The following is an 18,504-nucleotide window of genomic DNA, read 5'->3' as shown; positions in this document are numbered from 1 at the left end:
TACTTACTTTACTAGCTATTTTATTTACTTTACCAAAGCTTCAGCCATTGTGATGCAAGTAGACCTAGGCCCATATGCGGTTTCCGAAAATCAAAATTATCTGAAATCCAAAACACAATCAGCCCCAAGGGTTTCGGATAAAGAATACCCGACCCGTATATTCGGGTCGCCAAAATTTGTCAATATAAAACACTCTAGGTTATTACTAATAGAAATGATTTGTAACTATTAAGTGTAAAAAGTATTCCCATATTTGTCAGTATGATTTGTTGTCCCTGAGAAATGGCCTTTGAGAACTCTTTCTTGTGCACTGTCTTCTTCATACGACTGATCTCGCTATCTATTCTGGAAAAACTAAATTCAGTGCAGCTACCATTAGAAAGATATTCCACTGCAGAAGGCAGAACATTAGTGGATTCAGGTCTAGCCAAGCCAAGGTTTCCAAATTGGGATAATTTTCTCTCAAGTCACATTGGTCCAAACTGCAGGTTATAAGATTCCAATAATAAACACCACCTATTTTCATCTGTTTTCGCTTCACTGTCTCACATATAGGACTCCGGTGTTACAAACAGGTCAATAAATAAGAGTACCAGAGATTCCTTCACAACTCCTGGAATGTTGCAGTCAGAAACATATATCTTCCTGTAGGGAGACAAGCTAAACTCTCTGGAATTGTTTATCAGGAACTGTCAGTGACTAGTTGAAAATCTAATTAAATCATTAGTTAAGAGCACAGTTCGAATGCTGTATCTAGTTTAGGGCACCTTCTTTTAGGAAGGTGTCAGGCCACAGAAAAGGTGCAGAAGGGATTAATTATGATATCAGGGATGAGAACTTTAGTTATGAAGTGAGATTAGAGAAAATGGGACTCTTTTTATTAGGTCCTGACAATGACAACAACTTGTATCTATATAGTGCTTTTAACAGTCAAATTTCCCAAGGTCAGGAAAATAATCAGACAAACAATTTAGCACTGAACCAAAGGAGGAGACATGAGGATAGGCAACTGAACACTTGGGCTGAATTTTCCTGGTTGGGGGAGGCAGTGGCAGGAGTGGTATTAGCACTGGTCTAGTATTCCAGAGACCAGAGTAATGCCCGGGGACCTGGGTTCAAATCCCACCACAGGATATGGAATTAGATTTTAGAAATCTGGAATTAAAAGTCTGATGATGACCACGAAACTATTGCCATTGTCGTAAAAACCTATTTGGTTCACTAATGTCCTTTAGAGAGAGAAATCTGCTGTCCTTATCAGGTCTGGCCTACATGTGACTCCAGACCACAAATGTGGTTGACTCTTAAATGCCCTCTGTACAAGGGCAGTTAAGGATGGGCAATGAATGCTGGCCTAGCCAGCGATGCCTACATCCCATGAACAAATAATAACAAAAACCAGGCCAATATCAGCCTCAAATCTGGGTCAGGAACCTGGAAGTAGCTGATTGTAAGATGTCGGTTGTGACTTTCCTGGAGGCAATCAAGATGCTGCCTCTAGGAACCCCATCCAATTAAGAATGCTGGGCAAACCATGGGCCCACAGCGATATCCACTGGGAGAGACAGGTGCTGCTGAGGCAATCTGGACACCATGAGGGCACTTCAATATGGAGCTGCTCTGTGGACTATTTCAAATAATTATAAATCATGCATGGCCACAGCTATTATGCCACCATTGTGGGTGGGGGCACCTCTATAGGATGGTTTGCGGCCACGGTTGTGTCCATCGCACCCCAACGGATCCTTGCTGAGATGATCGAATAGACAATTCCATGGACCCCCAGTCTGCCATCAGGAGGCCATCTCTAATAGCCTGCCGGGCGCTGGCCTCAGCTAGGGGGTCCATCTGCCATTGAGAAGATTACAGCGACACCATCAGCCTTCCTCCAACTGTGCCACTAATTGGCCTAATTGGCTACCCATAGCTGCCGGGCCCATAACCTCTGCTACATTAACTCGCCTCCAGAGAGATCTGTCGGAGACAAGAACGCATCGGGTAGCAAACCTGATGCACTATTTTGCAACTTTGCTCCCAACCTTGTCACCTGATCAGGAAAATTCAGCCCTTTGAAAGGAATTTTCTGGTTATTATTTCAGCTCCAAAAATTATCTGCTTTCTCTGAAACTGCTATTCCCAATACATAGCAAGATCTGTATATAGTACTTGTTTGGCCCAATTTAGTGCCAATGGTATATGTAAATGTGTGCATGTACTATTTAAGAATTCATTACAGGCATGTTTTTTTCCTTTATCATGTCTATATTAACTGTTATACCCCTCCTTCCATTTGTTATAGACCCCTATGCTTTAAGGAAGGAGGACGTCATGAGCAGTTATCCTTTTATTAGATGCCTGCAGCCTTGGTGAAGGCAAATAGGCTGCCTAAGGTTTATCATTTAGTTGCCCGACTGGTGCTTTTGCGCATAACAAGCGCATAACACACATAGCTTGTAATGACAAATAAGTTAGTGTTTTACAGGAAAAGAAAAGTCTAGCAATGCACTAAGGAAACAATAACCATAGTCCAAACATCAGAGTGTAGATCTGGTGGTAAAGCAATGCAGTTTCTCATCCAAAGGGAACAGGTGGCTTTGGAGTTCCAGCCTCAAATTGCCCCTTTCATGTGAATCCTACTTTATCTCTAAATGTTACTAGATGTAGCATTTTTATGGAGTCCAAACATTGTATTGTCCAGGGGGTGGAGGAAGTTGGAATTGAGAATCTTACCCTGTCCCAAGATGGCCAAAACAGATCATGGTAATAACAGACCTTGCTGAAGCACAATAGGTCTGTGGGGGATAGCAGGAAAAGGGAGGGGTGGTGAAGGGGTGAGGGTAGAAAAATTAGCTGAAAGCATACAGTTATCCTCAGATTATTAAGAAATGTAGACTGCAGCAGTGTGCATTATAATGACAGTTAGGCAATGTCAAAGTATCCACCAATTTCACTTTGGTGTGACATGTTTCCTGCAGTTACTACAATGATACATCCAAAATCTAAGCTTCCCCCAACTCCCCTCTCATCCATAATCTATATTGTGTGTGCTTCCACAGCACTGATCCAATAGGCACTTCATCTGAAAGAATGACGTGAGTGAAGTAGTCTTGGCACCAGAAGGACATTGGATCGGGGTTTTCCTCAGTTTAAGTAGATGGCGGGCCATGGTGTTTCCTCTTACTCCTAAAGGACTTACAGGCACAGCAGATAATGCAGGGGGAGGCCAGGAGGAGAAGTGGAGATGTGACTAGTACAATAAGACCCAATCCAAAGAGGATCCCAACAACCTGCAAAGAAGGGGAAGAAGAAAAGACACTGGCCTTAGTGTTTCCATCATGCACAGGATCATTAATCAAGCTGTACAGGTATCAAGACTCAGGTTCCAACCCCAAGCGCTTACTCATACAATTGATAAAGTACATTACCACTAGGAATTTCCAACTAAAGAATATTTTAGTGAAAAGAACCACTCTCAGCATTGCCTCCCAGGGGAAGAAGATTGTGAGCCCATTTGCTATCTTCCCCAATTTCCTTTTCTTATTAAAAAAAGGGATTTAAACATCTAAACTGAATCTAGAAATTTGCACCAGAAACTAACACTATTATGATCTACAAAAAGAAAATTAAAGAGCTTGGGATTTATATATTACTTTTAATCATTTGTAGCATCATCATGGGCAGGGTTTTGAGATCGTCGGGTGGGCGCAGTGGGTGAGCCTGGGATTGACTGGGAAACAGTCCGCCACCTGCAATCAGTCCCCAATCACGATTTCATGCTGGCAGGACACTCACCCGACGTCATTGTGCACTAATTTTACACCCAATCGGCTCGGGTGCACACCCACCCACAGGATGTACAATTCTACCCCATATATCATGCTAACTTTAGTTTCTCTCATTAATGTACACAAAGCCCCACATGTAACAATCTCCTGTGGTGGTCCTTGATCCCATGTGAGCAACAAGTGCAATTCCAGGTGAAGGAGAGTTAGAAGATGGGGAATAATTCAAGCTGTATAGACCTAATTCTGTCTACACTAGCTACAAAGTCATATATCCTGTTCCAGATATCCTTCAGAGTACTTCATGCCTGAATTTCTAGACCATTAACTCCACATAACACATCAATGCAGAATTCAAATGGTTCCACCTTCCTTGTTGGGAGACTCACCTGGGTTCTGTTCCAAATAACTGAGGCCCTGGAGTGGCCAAGTTTATTGCGACATGGACCTTTGTCATAATGTCTCAGGAAGATGTCATTCTGAAAGATAAAAATTGTCTGCGTTTGAATAAGTCATATTGAACTGCCACATTCTATTACGTGTCGTCAACAATTTGTTCGTTCAACATCCATTTGTTATAACAAATCATACTGTGTGTGAAGATTAGAATGCAATAGTATGCAGTTCCATTTGCTGTTCTACAGAGATTAATTCAAATGATGCCTGAAGCACAGCACTCTTAGAACAACATTTACTACTGCTACCACAACAACAACTTGAATTTCCATAGTACCTTTAACATAGAAAATTTCCCAAGGTGCTTCACAGAGGTTTCATAAAAAGAAAAGATGTCAAAGAAAGCCAAAAAAACATGGAGATTCCAGGAAGAGTGGCCAAAGGATTGGTTAAATAGGTGAGTTTGAAGGGGAGACTTAAAGGAGGAAAGGATGACAGCAGGATGATGCAGAAATTCACCAAGGCTTCTTAGAAAGCACCTTCCAAACTCACGACCACTACCATCTAGAAGGACAAGGGCAGCAGATAGATGGAAACATCACCACCTGGAAGTTCCCCTCCAAGTCACTCACCATCCTGACTTGGAAATATATCGCCGTTCCTTCACTGTCACTGGGTCAAAATCCTGGTGCTCCCTCCCTAACAGCACTGCAGGTGTACCTACACCACATGGGCTGCAGTGGTTCAAGAAGGCAGCTCACCACCACCTTCTCAAGGGCAATTAGGGATGGGCAATAAATGCTGGCCCAGCCAGTGATGCCCACATCCCATGAATGAAAAAAAGGGTTGAGGGGTTTCTAGAGCGTGGGACCTCGAGAAGTTGGAATTGTTCTCCTAAGAGAAAAGAAAATTAAAGACATTTGATAGAAACGCTCAAAATTATGAGGAACTTTGGTAGAGTAAATATGCAAAAGCGATTCCTACTGGCAGGAGAGTCAGTAACCAAAGGAGACAGATTAAAGATAATTAGCAAGAGAAATATAGCCAGCTAGGCAACGGAGCTAACTGACCTCAATCTGCTGGGAAACCTGCAAGGGTTTATTATCAAGTTCTGAAGGTGATTTAATGAACCTCTCACTGAATTTTTTTGCTTTTACATGGAGTCCACAAATAAGAGCCAGTCAACAAATTAATCAGGTTGTGTGTGGAGCAGATTATAGGTAAAAGCACAGTTCACAATAGGCTGAATGGCCTCCTTCTGTGCAACACGATTTTCTGATTCTAGGTAGCTGAAGGCACAACTGCCAATCATGGGATCAAGGGAGGGAGGCAGATGCACAATGATTGATGTATAAGATCAGTCACTTTACAGATGAATACCTCTGCCTAGATCATAACTTTTGAACAAATTAGAAGAATATGAATTCAAGTAACCCTTGAGTAGCTAACAGCTTTTTGAGAAAGCTACTTACATCCAGATTATGAAGACAGTACCAGCAAAAGGTGTGCTTGCAGTTTTTACACATCATTTGGGCGCAACCTTCATTTCGTTCTATGAAGATATGACATACTGGACACTGTTTGATGGCTGTATTGGTGTCCTGGCTGGTGGAAACACTACAGAAAGAGGCAAAGGCAAAGATAATTAGTTGAATTTCATTTAACCTTACAACTTGGAAAAAATAAACAGACCAAAGCCAATCTCAAAACAATCTCAATGTACACTAGAGGTTATTACAATTATTCTGCAATATAATTCAGGTGATTTCATAATCAATACCTGAGAAATAAACACAAGTTGTCATAAAAAAAGTCAACCTCTGAATATCATCTCATTTTGGAATTTTCAAATACACAAATATCAAAAGCTATTGACTATAGTCTGATTCACATGAAATCTGATCAATTGATCGCTGGTTCATATCTGTGGATTCCATGGCCTAGATTGAAGCTTCCAAAACGGTGGGCAGGACTTATATGTGGAAGTTCCGCTCCAATTTCCAAAAGATCCAACTTTTGCCGGGAGGGGAAAGTCGGCAGCAGGTTATTCACACAGGAGGGAAACTTGAGCCCAGCAGGGCCGTTTGAACTCAGTGCCTAGTACAAACAGACCCCATTTTGGCTGCTGCAAGGGACTTAACCTGCACTGTAGGAATTACAAATTTATGGGTAGACATATAGGCTCTTTAACTGTCATCATCTGAAGGTTTTTAAATCCCCTGCTCTATAAGCTTTAAAAAAAAACTGGCTGCAGCTTTCAATGAGAGTTTTTAAAAAGTCATCTAGACACATGGGCAAGGGTTTTGCCCCGGCGGGATTGGCGGGGGCGGGCAGGCGCAGTCGGGAAGCCAACCGCCGCCTGTGATCGAGGCCAGACCACGATTTCATGTGGGCAGGCCTTGCAGCGCTCAGTGCTGCCTGTGGGGGTTGGGGCGAGCGGGGAACAACGAGCGTAATATTCTGGCCACGGTGTAACATCTGTCCGAGCTGTTTCAAAAATTATTTGTTGACATTGCCCCAAGGGCCGTTTATGATTGCTTGGCTGACATCCAAAAGCCACAATTATCTCAGCCGGAGTTCTGAGTACACAGTTTGATTGACAGTTAAAGAACCCATTAAGGATTTGGTTGCCTTGATGTGGTATGAACAGAAGTAAGTTTGTTTTCCTGGGGTTAACCACCTGAGACTTAAAAGCTTTGTATGGGTTTTCAAGAATTTTTTTTAAAAGATAGTGTTGGTTGTATTACATTTTTAGAGCTTAACTTTATTTCATCCCAACATGGCTCCTGAGGTCTGCCCATTCTGCATATCAGAAGAATTGGCAAGGAGGGTATAAGAGGTCATGGAGGATGGGTGGAGGGCTGAGGGGGTAACTCGCTGTAGAGAATGTGGTCACTTAACCCCATTTGCAATTGGAGAAATAAGATGTTAGGAGGAATTGTTAGGAGCAGTTGCTTTAGAAGCGGTTCAGTGCAGCTGGTTCTGGAAGTTGCTGCCAGGAGAGACTGGAGCTATGGGGACAGATAACCAGTCCTAACAGAAAGGAAAACCCCAAAAATCCAGGGGAGTGGAAGAGGGGAAAATCCAAAGAAGATCTTCTAGTCAAAGGAAGGACAGGAACCTGGGAAAAGGTCCTATTAAATCAAGTTAAGAGTGAGGGGCAGAGAGAAAGGCTCCATGCTTCAGATTTAAAGAGACAAAAGCTATAGAAAGCAGATTTAAAGCAAATTCAGCTTGCAAGAGGCAAGAAGGTCTAAAGAGACAACTGAAGGTCTGTAACTCTTTGCTGTGGGCATGTGAAGCAGTGATGTACTGTTGACAGCCAAATCTGGGAGACAGAGTGTGTGGAAGACAGTTTGAATGCAGGTGGTGACCAGGAAAGAGGAACATCAGAAGGAGAGTTTGAAACCCTGGAGGTGAACCCTTCTGGGAGGCATCTGAGAGAAAGCGTCAGCTTGGGAGAAGATTCCAATGTGAGGTCTTGGAAAGTGGAGATCAGAAACCCCCATGTGAAGGACGTAATTCAGTGCAATATAGAGATTCATAGCATCTGTTTGAGGTGACATCTGTCACTTGGTTTGAGAGTGTGGTGTGTCTGATCACAGGGTGCCATAGATTTCCATGGATTATGTACTTACAGTGTACATTAGAGTATAAAATAGTTTTTGTAACTTGTGTTATCCTTACAAATCTGTATATATCTGTAAAGGTATAGTTGTGGGTGAAGGAGTATTGTAATATAGTTCATCTTTTCTTGTTGAATAAATGTTTTATTCTTTTGTTAATAGTTCATCAGCTGACTTCTGTGACTCTGTTTAGTAGCCACTCTCCATGTGTCTAAACAAAAAAAGTTAGGATCTATCAAGCTGGGTTCCACCCTGGGATTAGGCTTGTCCAGAGGTAATCTCAGCTGGGATTGTAGCAAGTGACACTACAAATATGGAGATGAATTTCAAAATTATATAATAAAATCTACTAAACCAATGTAGTACATACAATTGCTTCCACCTTTTAAGGGAAAGGTAAATCTAAATTCCGATAATCGAAATTTGAGCCCGACTCAAACACTTCAGGACCTGCACTAAAACATTAGTATTGAAAAAATGCTCGACTTCAGATGAAACACTAAACCATGCTCCCTCTGGCTAACAGAGTAAATAATAAATACCCATGACACTAGTAAAAGAGCAGATCTTTTATCTTGTCCCGACCAATATTTCTATCTCAACCAACACAACCAAAGAATAGTTTAACTTGTCATTATATCTCTATAGTTTGTGGGATCTTGCCATGAATAAAATGGCGACTGCTCTTCCTTATGTGAGAATAGTGACCATCCTTCAGAAAGGATTAAAAGGGACATGGGCACATCTGATAGAGACTAGTTCTCATGTGGAGGATTAACACCAACATGAACTGGGCAATTTCTATTTAATTCTTCACATTTGAAGCTCTTTGGGTCATTGGGGAGGATTTTTCCCTCGTCGGACGGGCTTGGCGGGGGCAGTCGGGAAGCCGACCACTGCCTGCGATCAGGACCGGATCGCAATTTCACGCCGGCGGGCCAATTAAGGCCCGCCCATCATAAAACATGAGCGGCAGCGTTCAGGGGGAGTGGTGTGAGGAGGGCAAGATTGCAAGTTCACGCATTCACGCGAGTGCATGCAGGAAAAGCTCCCCGAAGCACAGAGCTGCCTCAGGGAGATGAACAGTTCAAAACATTAAAAATAAAGATTCTTAAAATGTCATAAGACGTGTCCCCTCATGTGACTCTGCCACATAAGCAGGGTCATGTTATAAATGAAATGTTAAAATTTGTATTTTATTTTCATTTGCTGTTGGAAACCTCATCCCGCCCGTGCATGAGGTTTCCTAAAAAATATACAAAGGCCACTTGGCCTTTTCGCCTGCCTGCCAACCGTAAGGTTAGATGGGCAGTGAAAAATCTCTTTCAATTATAACTTTAATGGCCTTAATAGACATTTTAATTGTCAACGGGCACGCTGCCGAGTCCGAAAATATCGCACGAGTGCACAGTGATGTCGGGATGCTCGCCCGACATCATCGCCAGTCACTTTACACTCGGTTGGATCAGGCACGCGCCTGCCCGGCGAGCTAAAAATTCTGGATATCGTTTCTCTGTATCTTCTGAAAATGTTACGTTTATTTCTGATGATTTAAGTGCTTTGTCAGTTAATTCAGTGCTTGCTACGGTTACCTACTTGCCTTTTATATTCCAATAAACATGTCAAAAAAGCCCACGTTAGACACCCAAAATCATTGGCTGCAGCACTGTAATAAAACACTGTTGTACCCATTTTGAAATGGCTTCCATGGGTATCTCTCATGTTAGGCACTTTTTAAACCCCTTTTGCTCACAATTAAAGGGTACAATGTACACACAAGTGTTGCTCGTTCTGAGAACTGAAAGGTTACTGTTTCATGCTTCATAATTCTTACCCAGCATCATCTGCTTTCGAGGACATAAAGGGCTGATTCTCCTGACATGCTTGCCCTGGATGCCAGCTGGCCTTGCAAACGGAGCAAAACTGTATGTGGCAGGAGGGGCATTGTACTTGTACAGCCTGATGAGAATCAGCCACATCAATCTGGCACACAGTCTGACATTGAACTCTGGGGCACCACGTCCTGGAGGGGTCCAGATGGACTTCTAAAAATAAAAAGAGAGCTGTCATGAGAATTCTCAATTCCAATGGTTATCGAGCGCTAAATATTTTCAATCCTAACCTCTGATATTACAAAAATTTCAGTTTCTCTCGCTCACCTAATGGGGCTTTTTTAAAATTTTCACTGTGGTGAAATGGATAACCCTCTTCCCAAGGGTTTAGACATGAACATTAAATGTCAACCTTAGTGAAACAATTGCAAAATGTTTGGTTTTGAATCAACTGACGTGCATTTTATTGGTAGAGATTCTCCTGGTTCTGGTTCCCTGGATTTCCTGGGTAAAGAGAAAGTCAGGTTCAGAGGGACGCATTTCTGTGAAGGAGTCCACATGATTTCCAGCACCTGCTGTGCTTTGGCGTTCCTGCACATTTGAGTGCGGGACCAGAAAAATCTACCCTCTATACCTAAAAAAATCAAATGTGCCACTAATCTTTTACTAAATATTTGAGTTACTTCTTTTACTCCATCATCACTTCATAATCTGTAAAGTGCTTCAGATCCCACTTTGCTGTGGGCCAATTTGTTTGGCAATTTTTTGATATGCCAATGAACTAAGGCGGCAAGGAAAATTGAACAGGGAGTGCTTTCACTTTTAAAGACTCTCAAAGCAGTTTAGGGAAAAAGTTAGATATTATATATTTATAAAGTTATTTGTTGCTTTCTTTAAAAATAAAATTGCTGCCTAAAGAGACGCCAATTACACATAAATTACAGCACAAATTGGCCATTCAGCCCAACTGGTCTATGCTGACATTTATGCTCAACACAAGCCTCCTCCCAACCTACTGAATCTAACCTTATCAGCCTATCCTTCTATGCCTTGCTTCCTCACTTACTTATCTAGCTTCCCTTAAATGCATCCATGCTATTTACCCCAACTATTCTAATGCATTCTAACCATTTTCCGTGTAAAGAGGTTTCTCAATTCCTTATTTGTTAATGACAATCTTATATTGATTCTGGACTCCTCACAAGTAGAAACATTTTCTCCATGTCTACCCTATCAAACCTCATCATTATTATCATCATCTTAAAGAGCTCTATCAGGTCACCGCTCAGAGAAAAAAGCTCCATATTGTTCAGTTCAATTTTTGATATTTACACATCTTCCCCCATAATCTCTCGCTGGTAAGATGTAGCCACCCACATTCCAGTAACATTCCATTCATTTTAATGGGGATTCCCTGAGAACTGACCCACAGTTGCACGACACTGGGAAAACACTCAACCAACAGGGGTACGCTGTACATTTTGACATCCATGTTTAACTGGAGTGGAATAGGATAGCAGACCTGACTAAAGGACACAAGCAACCTTGAAAAAAAAAACATTCATGTAAAATGGAGAAGGCAACGTTCAAAAGGACAACAGACAAGGGCTTCCTCTTCAAATCCAATCTACATACTTATACTAGGCCAGCCTTGTGGAGATGAGAGGATTCATTGATAGCAAAACTCATTTAACATATCCATTATCACAGGATAACTTTTGCCAACTTGCACTCACCTAGAGCACTCATCAGGAATTCAGATGGAGAAATCTGTGGGTCCCCACAGGATTTTCCTCCAGAGCTGGAACCCTGATTTGCACTCCTGGTGCACTAAGTAAACCCTTTTCTCTTATGCCTTTGGATTATATATATGTATTTTTTTTTTTGTAAATGGCCTTACACTTCACAAATGATAAATCAGTGTAGAATATATAGATATCAATTAAAGTATTTTCCATTCTTACAGGTGAACATAGAGCAGACATCGGAATGTAGGACAGACTTCAGGTTGTCAGCTTATTAAATTGTCAACACTTATGTTTAGGGTAGAAAAGTGGTTATAGGAAAAGGGATAAGGAAACAAGTCGGACAGTGGATTAGAACCATCTGTTCACATGGAGCATAAACACCAACATGGACTAAATGTCTTTTTCCATGTTTTAGGTTCTAGGAATTTATTATGTGTTTTGGGCTAGTCATTTCAATTTTCTGAATGATTTTTGTTTGCGTTTCCAAAACTCTAAACAGGACTTCCCCAGGTTTCCAGTTTCTCTGTAATGTAGGCTATTTTGAGGGTAGTGAATGCAAACAGTTGAAAGTGTAGAAAACTTCAATGCTAAATAACCCCAAAACCTAGGAGGGTATTTTACATCTGCACTGTAATTCACTTGGAAGAGTCAATCATAACAAAAAATGAAGTTAGAGTGCTTTATACAATCATTAGAAGCTCTGGCATTGAAAGAGAACCTGCTATTCTTCCCAAGTATAAGCTATTGTCAATAGAAAGGGGATACATGAAGAAGAGTAATGAACTTGTTACATGTTTCATTTAATATGATGAGCTTTTTCCAATCATGATATACGAGTGTGTGTCATCTATCTATAAAGTGTTAAAGGGAGAGTGAGACAGAAAATGTGACACTTAACTGGAAATGAATGCAAGACTTTACCAATATTTTAGAGGGTTCCTCGCCAGTCATTTTGAGCCTTTGTTTTTTTTTGATAATAGCAGACGCCACATCAACAACCAGCATGCTCCATGTCATTGGCATGTGACAGCCCATACTGACAGCATAATGGTTGGGATGGGAATTTTGCAGTTTATGGCATCACAGGCAACAGCTGATTTAAGGGAAATAACATAAGAAAATTTTAATCCATTGAAAAGGAGCACTCGCTTGAGCTCCAGTGAAATAATTTAGAAGGAGCACTGTGACAACCAGCATCTAGGGGATTCTGTTCTGCTAGTGATATATCTCAAAGGTGTCTCAGGAGTATTTGATGGAGGACATGTAAAGAAAAATTACCCAGAGGAGTTAGAGAAATATAGTTGATATTTACTAAGGTGAATTAACTAGTACAATACTGCAAAAAAGGACAAATATATTCAAGTGAAATGTAGCTTATTGCTTCCCTATTTCCAAACACAGACTAGCTTATACCTCCTCCAGCATCCATTATATCACTCTTTTTCTCCCTCCACTGAAAGCAGTGACCACACCTCCTCATTGGTCTATTGGAAGCAGTCATGATGCCTCATAGGACTGCTGAAAATAGTAATCCCCCCACCCCTCAGTGGACTATTGAAAGCATTGAGCCCACCCCCTCCTCACTGCACTATTGAAAGCAGCGAACCTCCTCTCACTGGATTATAAAAAGCACTGACTCCCCCATCCCTAATTGGCGCATTGAAAGCAGCAACTCTACTCTTCCAACCCCCCCCCCCCACTGGACTACTGAAAGCAGTGACCACCCCACCTCAAAAATGGTTGGATTACTGAAAGCACTGAACCACCCACAATGGAAATTGTTTCTTTGGGCTTTGGCATCTTGCTGAATTGACCACTATTCAAATTTAAGAATAGACTGTACATTTCAGCAGGTTTTTAAGTGTAGAATATCACCAGTGAACCAAATCTGCCCTCACCCAACAATCTCATACAAACTTCCAGCAACAGTTCCTGGATAATGACCAGGAGCAGACACCACGGCTGATTTTCTCCTTCTATAATGCAAGGGAACTGAGGCCAATTACAGCACTCATCCCAGGCGAATTTAGTACTGTCCAAGGACCAGAGGTGGTAAATCCCTCAGCTGTCAGCCCATCTACTCCCTAGCTTAACTATTTTAGCTGTAAGGAGAACTAGGCTATTCATTGAAATGTTCATCACCTAGTTTTTCACTACCTAGTTTACGTAAGGCAATCATTTACCACAGACAGGTCAGAATGTTTGCCACAAGTGAGAATAAGCTTCCACGACCATTTATTTCCCCTCACAGAGTAATGGCTTGTGAGCTTATAGTGAGGTTCCCCTGGTCAAGAATGGAATTGAAGGTCATAGGAAGCTCTATAAAACAGATGTCAAAGGCTTAATGGAACACGAGAAGTGATTCCATGATCCGGAATTGCTCAAAGGAGGAATCACACGGACACAGCCCATCACTTTTTCCATCCATTAATCGCAATTTTAGTTTATTAAAAGTCACAGTCCTGTATGCCTGCAATTTCAAGGTGGGCTTCCTGTGAGTGCCAACATTCATCTCTATAACAGCTTCTTGGACAAAGTAAATGTATATAGAAGGCAAACAACCATTGTTGAATGGTAGAAATGTGGGAGTTTGATGGATGGATGGATATGCTGCAGTTTCACTTGATTACCTTTTGGGGGCCAGGGAGCAATTGCACAGAACTTTCCCTCAGCAGATTAAACATCTGGTGCAGATCCTGAGATATGGCTGGTTGTAAATAGACTGGGAAAATTGTGTGGTCAAAATAGACTCCATTATAGCACCATTTACACATGGACTCAGAAGGAGATTAAGTAGCTGGGGTTGTTGATAGGAGCAGTTGTACATAAAACTGGAAGAAGTGAGCTGGATTGGCAAATTTACCTTTTCTCATTCTATGCTTCCTTTCATTCTTGTGATCAAAGTATAAACTTGGCAAGAATTTCATGATTTTTTTTTGGCCGGTCTCACTGCATGTTAATCACAACTTAACGTACAAGTGATCAGCCCACATTTTACCTCGCATCTGGGTCTGAAGAGGAACCTCTTGTCTGACATATCACATTGAACAGTGTACAATGCATTCATGAAGCTAACAAAGTAAGTGCAGAAAAATATTTTTAGAATCAGAGAAAAGTAAAGCAAAATTTGAATGCAAGATAAGCAAAAGCACAAAACAAGCCATCTCAACCAGCTATTGAAGGTTTTAAAGATGTGAAAGATTTGTATCTGTAGCAATGTAAAAAATAGCCCATTTGACATCCCCAGCTGATGCACTAATTAGGCGAATATTGCTTTGCAATAGTTGAATCAGAAGCAATAGCGTCCCCAGTGCAGAAACCCATGACATTGTGCTGTTGCATATAAAGAGGTTGCATACCTCGTTCAAATTTCAATTGCTGGTACAGCTGAAGCACACCAGCTGGAACCAAAAATGCAATCTGAAACAAATACAAAACAAGTTAAACAAGACCTGAAATGTATTTTTTGTAAACAAAAATTATAAATAATTAGACACACATGCAACTCAAAATATGCCTTAAACACTCTTCTTTCCATCAGCTGCCACCTGTGCGCAGGTCCACTACCTAGTTATGAAGCTGTTATTGCTATCTCCGAGTACCTGCAGTAGGAAGATACTACTGGGTCTCTGAGAAGGGGCACAGATCAGCACATCATATAATGATCTATAGATGTTCTTTCCTGAGTATCTGCATTTCTCATCTGCCCTCTCACTGACATATGGTTCCATAGACGTTGGTTGCCCTGTTATTCCTCATCCAAGTACCAAATGTTCATGTGTGAGCCATAAAAGTAAGCCTCGATGGGCTGTTCGACATGTGCGGAGAGAGGGGTTGGTGAACAGCAGCAGCCATTTGCCAGCAGGGTACTCCAAATACAGACCAATATCCTATCCAAACCCAACATCACACTGGCTGAAACCAATCAGCTCAGCGCAACCCAGAGATCACACCTGAGACCTTTGTGGTTTGGCTACTCACTGAATTACCTCACTGAGCTACCATTTTTAAGTATTTTATTTGCATTTAGTGCTGGCAAAGTTAAAGCCAGCTAGAAACTCAGTGTCACTGTAAACAACTCTTTGGGCCACAATTGTAGCTTATATATGAGTATTCAGCAGGGTACCTTAGCTGTGCAGAGTACGTAAATGTTTTATTTTACAGTGATTAAATTAATGAAATAAGGCCACTTATCTCAGATGACAATGCCACATGCTGTTCCCTTGAATTGTCCCTGCCACTAGACAGGTAGTTCTGTGGCTGCTGAGACTAAGACAGTTTGGCAAAAACTCCTGATGCTGTACACATTTCCATTGATGGGAAAATCTGACTTTTGGCCAGTAGCTATATTCCTTCCGGTAATCCCAACTCTTCCAACAAAAAGGAAAAATTGCATAATACATGCTCTGAATCATCTTCCATTATTTAGGAAATCATGTTACAGTTACAAATTACTCACTAAGTGGAATGGACTGTAGTAAATCAAACTTAATAATCAGAATGCATTTTATTTTATTTATTTATTTTTACACAAGCACACGTTTTGTTCACTTCCATTAAGTGAATACTCCCAGATATAAACTTGTGACCTTCACCACCCAAAACGACAAGAGAGCAGATGCAGAGAAAGGTCCAAGTTTCCCTGTATAACACATCAATCAACTTGGACATGTATTGCCATTCAAAAATCATGGAACTCCCAACCTAGCGGAAATACCTTCACCATACCTACTGCAGCAACGCAAGGCGGCAGCTCACTGCCACCTTCAAGGGTAACTAGGGATGGGCAATCAACACAGGCTTTGCCAGTTACAGTCACATCCCAACAAGGAATACTAAAAAGTCAACAAGTAGCCTTAACCTCGCATATTCCTTCAAAATATATGCTTAATTTGCTAGCAAGGATCAAGTGTATGGAAGATGAACCTGATTTGTTTCCCCACAGGCCACCAGATAAGAGTTTACCATGTTTATATCCGCTCCAGAGTTGCATTCTAAGGCAGTAATTAACCAAGGAGAGGCAGGTGGAGATGCATAGCTAGTCTGGAAATTGACTCCAAGACACATGGCAGATTAACTACAAACCCTGCTGTCTAGCAGTTTTAAACAACAAAAAAAAGCTAACAAGAGGATGGATTTACATCCTCAAATCAAAAAAAATACTTCTGACAATTTTTCTTTGCTATGGAAATAGCTGAAGAACACAACAGCTGGTGTGCTAAGTTATGCAAGGCAAGAGGCCTTGAGTTCAATTGTTGGCTTGTACTGAGTTTGCTGATTTCAGCTAGGGTAGCAGGTGTAGCATTAGCATTGGCCTCAGTATCCTTGGGCTAAGAACAAGAAACTAAAAGTTCCCTGCCAAAATGTGTGGATCTGTGGATAGAAAGTAAGGAATACAAGGAGCTTGCATTTGTTCAGTCTCCAGTATGAAGAACTGGTACATCCACAATGTATCGTGGAACTGAATAGAGTTTGTGGAATGGTAACCCGTGATTGCAGCCCTCAAATCACCAAAAATCAAAGTCATGAAATTTTACACACACATTGCTGTTCGTGGGATCTTCCTGTATGTAAATCAGTTGCCCCATTTCCTGAAATTAGCTGCTCCTTAAACAACAACAGTGATGACACTTCAAATAGTGCTTCATTGACTGAACTACTTTGGGACATCCTGCAGTTGTGCAAGGTACTATATCAATGCAATACATTTCAATCTGCAAAAGCTGTGTTTATCTTGTAAAAGCTAAAACTTGCATCAATTAATGCACTAGAAGGCTTTAAAATAGTTGAAATTGATGTATTTTCAAATCTCAATGTATTATTATGCCAACTGTTCCAATCTATGGATTTTTTTTGAGACAGGGCATGATAGGACAGAGAATTCCCTCCTTCGCCGTGAGACATCAGGTCTGGATGGGTTGGTTATAAACTGATAAAACATCACACAAGTAACTGCCAAATTAACTTCTTAATTATAGCATACATAGGGAGGAGGAAACAAAACAAACTGCCCAGATTCCTACTTTTACTCAGTGACTGCGTGTGTGCATGGGTACCTGCTGCAATAAGAAACCTCTGATGTTCCCTGTTGCTGAACTTACCTCATCCCTTCCACCACTGAAAGCCTTTTCTCTACCTTTCACACCTTCATCCTCCATATCTCCAATGTACTCCTTTCCAGTCTCTCAACCCCACCCTACAGAAACTTCAACTCCTCTAGTGATCCACCACCACTGCCTTCACTGCCAACTATTGGCTGCCTGGCCCTCAATGTATTCATTTCAAAACCTTGCTCACCATTATCTTCAAGGGCAGTTAGGGATGGGCAATAGTTTTGGCTTTGCTAAAGACACTAAAATCCCATGAATGAAAAAAAAGTACATGTCTTCCAAGGCCTTGTTCCAACAAACCTCTACAACCTCCTCCAACCCTACATCCAAGCTCATCCTCTTCTGAAACACATTCTCTCTTGATGCATCTCTCTTCACCTTCCATTGTCTCCCCAAAATTTACTTCTTCAACCATACCGTCCATCAATTCCTGTAACTTCCTTCCAACTTCTGCTCAGTGTCCACTCTCTCCTTGTGAAGTACTTTGGTATATTCTGCTCCATTAAGTAGGCTAACTAAGCTTAAATCAGCTTCCCAAGTGCAGCACTGAAGGATGCCCTTGGAACCACATCCCGGCAACATTCAATTCCTTCAGACAAGGAGAGGAGGGCAGTGGAGGAACAGGGTGAAAGAGTTAATTGAAAAATCTTCCTGCATTGGCTATAATTATGAGTAACAAAAAGGAAATGTTTTGATAAAGTACATAGGGAGAAACTGTCTTAACTGACAAAATGGTTGGTAACCAGAGGACACAGATTTAAGACAATTGGAAAAGAACCTTGGAAAAAAGAGATGAGGGGACTTCGTTATAACAAAAAAAAATGATCTAAATGCACTACCTGAGAGAGTGGTGGGAAGCAGATTCAAAAGTAACTTCCAAAAGGAAATTGGAAATATACTTAGAATCATAGAATTGTTACTGTACAGAAGACGACATTTAGCCCATCATGTTTATGCTGGTTCTCTGCAAAAGCAACTTACCTAGTCCAAGACCATCAACTTTCCACCTC

At 41.3% G+C, this 18,504-nt stretch overlaps 1 protein-coding gene across 2 annotated transcripts in view; it reads right to left on the bottom strand.

Moving 5' to 3' along the window:
• Positions 1–1,302: 1,302 nt before the first annotated feature.
• LOC121276339 (E3 ubiquitin-protein ligase RNF144B-like) overlaps positions 1,303–18,504 on the bottom strand; it is a 72,019-nt gene continuing 54,817 nt past the window's right edge. For both annotated transcript variants that reach the window (XM_041184626.1, XM_041184627.1), the window contains 5 exons: positions 14,744–14,804; positions 9,639–9,849; positions 5,651–5,795; positions 4,172–4,261; positions 1,303–3,287 (listed from right to left, as the gene is read on the bottom strand). In XM_041184626.1, the coding sequence (XP_041040560.1) occupies positions 3,147–3,287; positions 4,172–4,261; positions 5,651–5,795; positions 9,639–9,849; positions 14,744–14,804 (648 nt within the window). In that variant the 3' untranslated portion in view covers positions 1,303–3,146. The remainder of the gene's footprint in view (positions 3,288–4,171; positions 4,262–5,650; positions 5,796–9,638; positions 9,850–14,743; positions 14,805–18,504) is intronic.

This window comes from Carcharodon carcharias, chromosome 3, assembly GCF_017639515.1.
Source record: "Carcharodon carcharias isolate sCarCar2 chromosome 3, sCarCar2.pri, whole genome shotgun sequence".
Lineage (NCBI taxonomy): Eukaryota > Metazoa > Chordata > Chondrichthyes > Lamniformes > Lamnidae > Carcharodon > Carcharodon carcharias.
The sequence above is the reverse complement of the archived record's forward strand: the minus strand, read 5'-3'. Positions and strand labels throughout refer to the sequence as shown.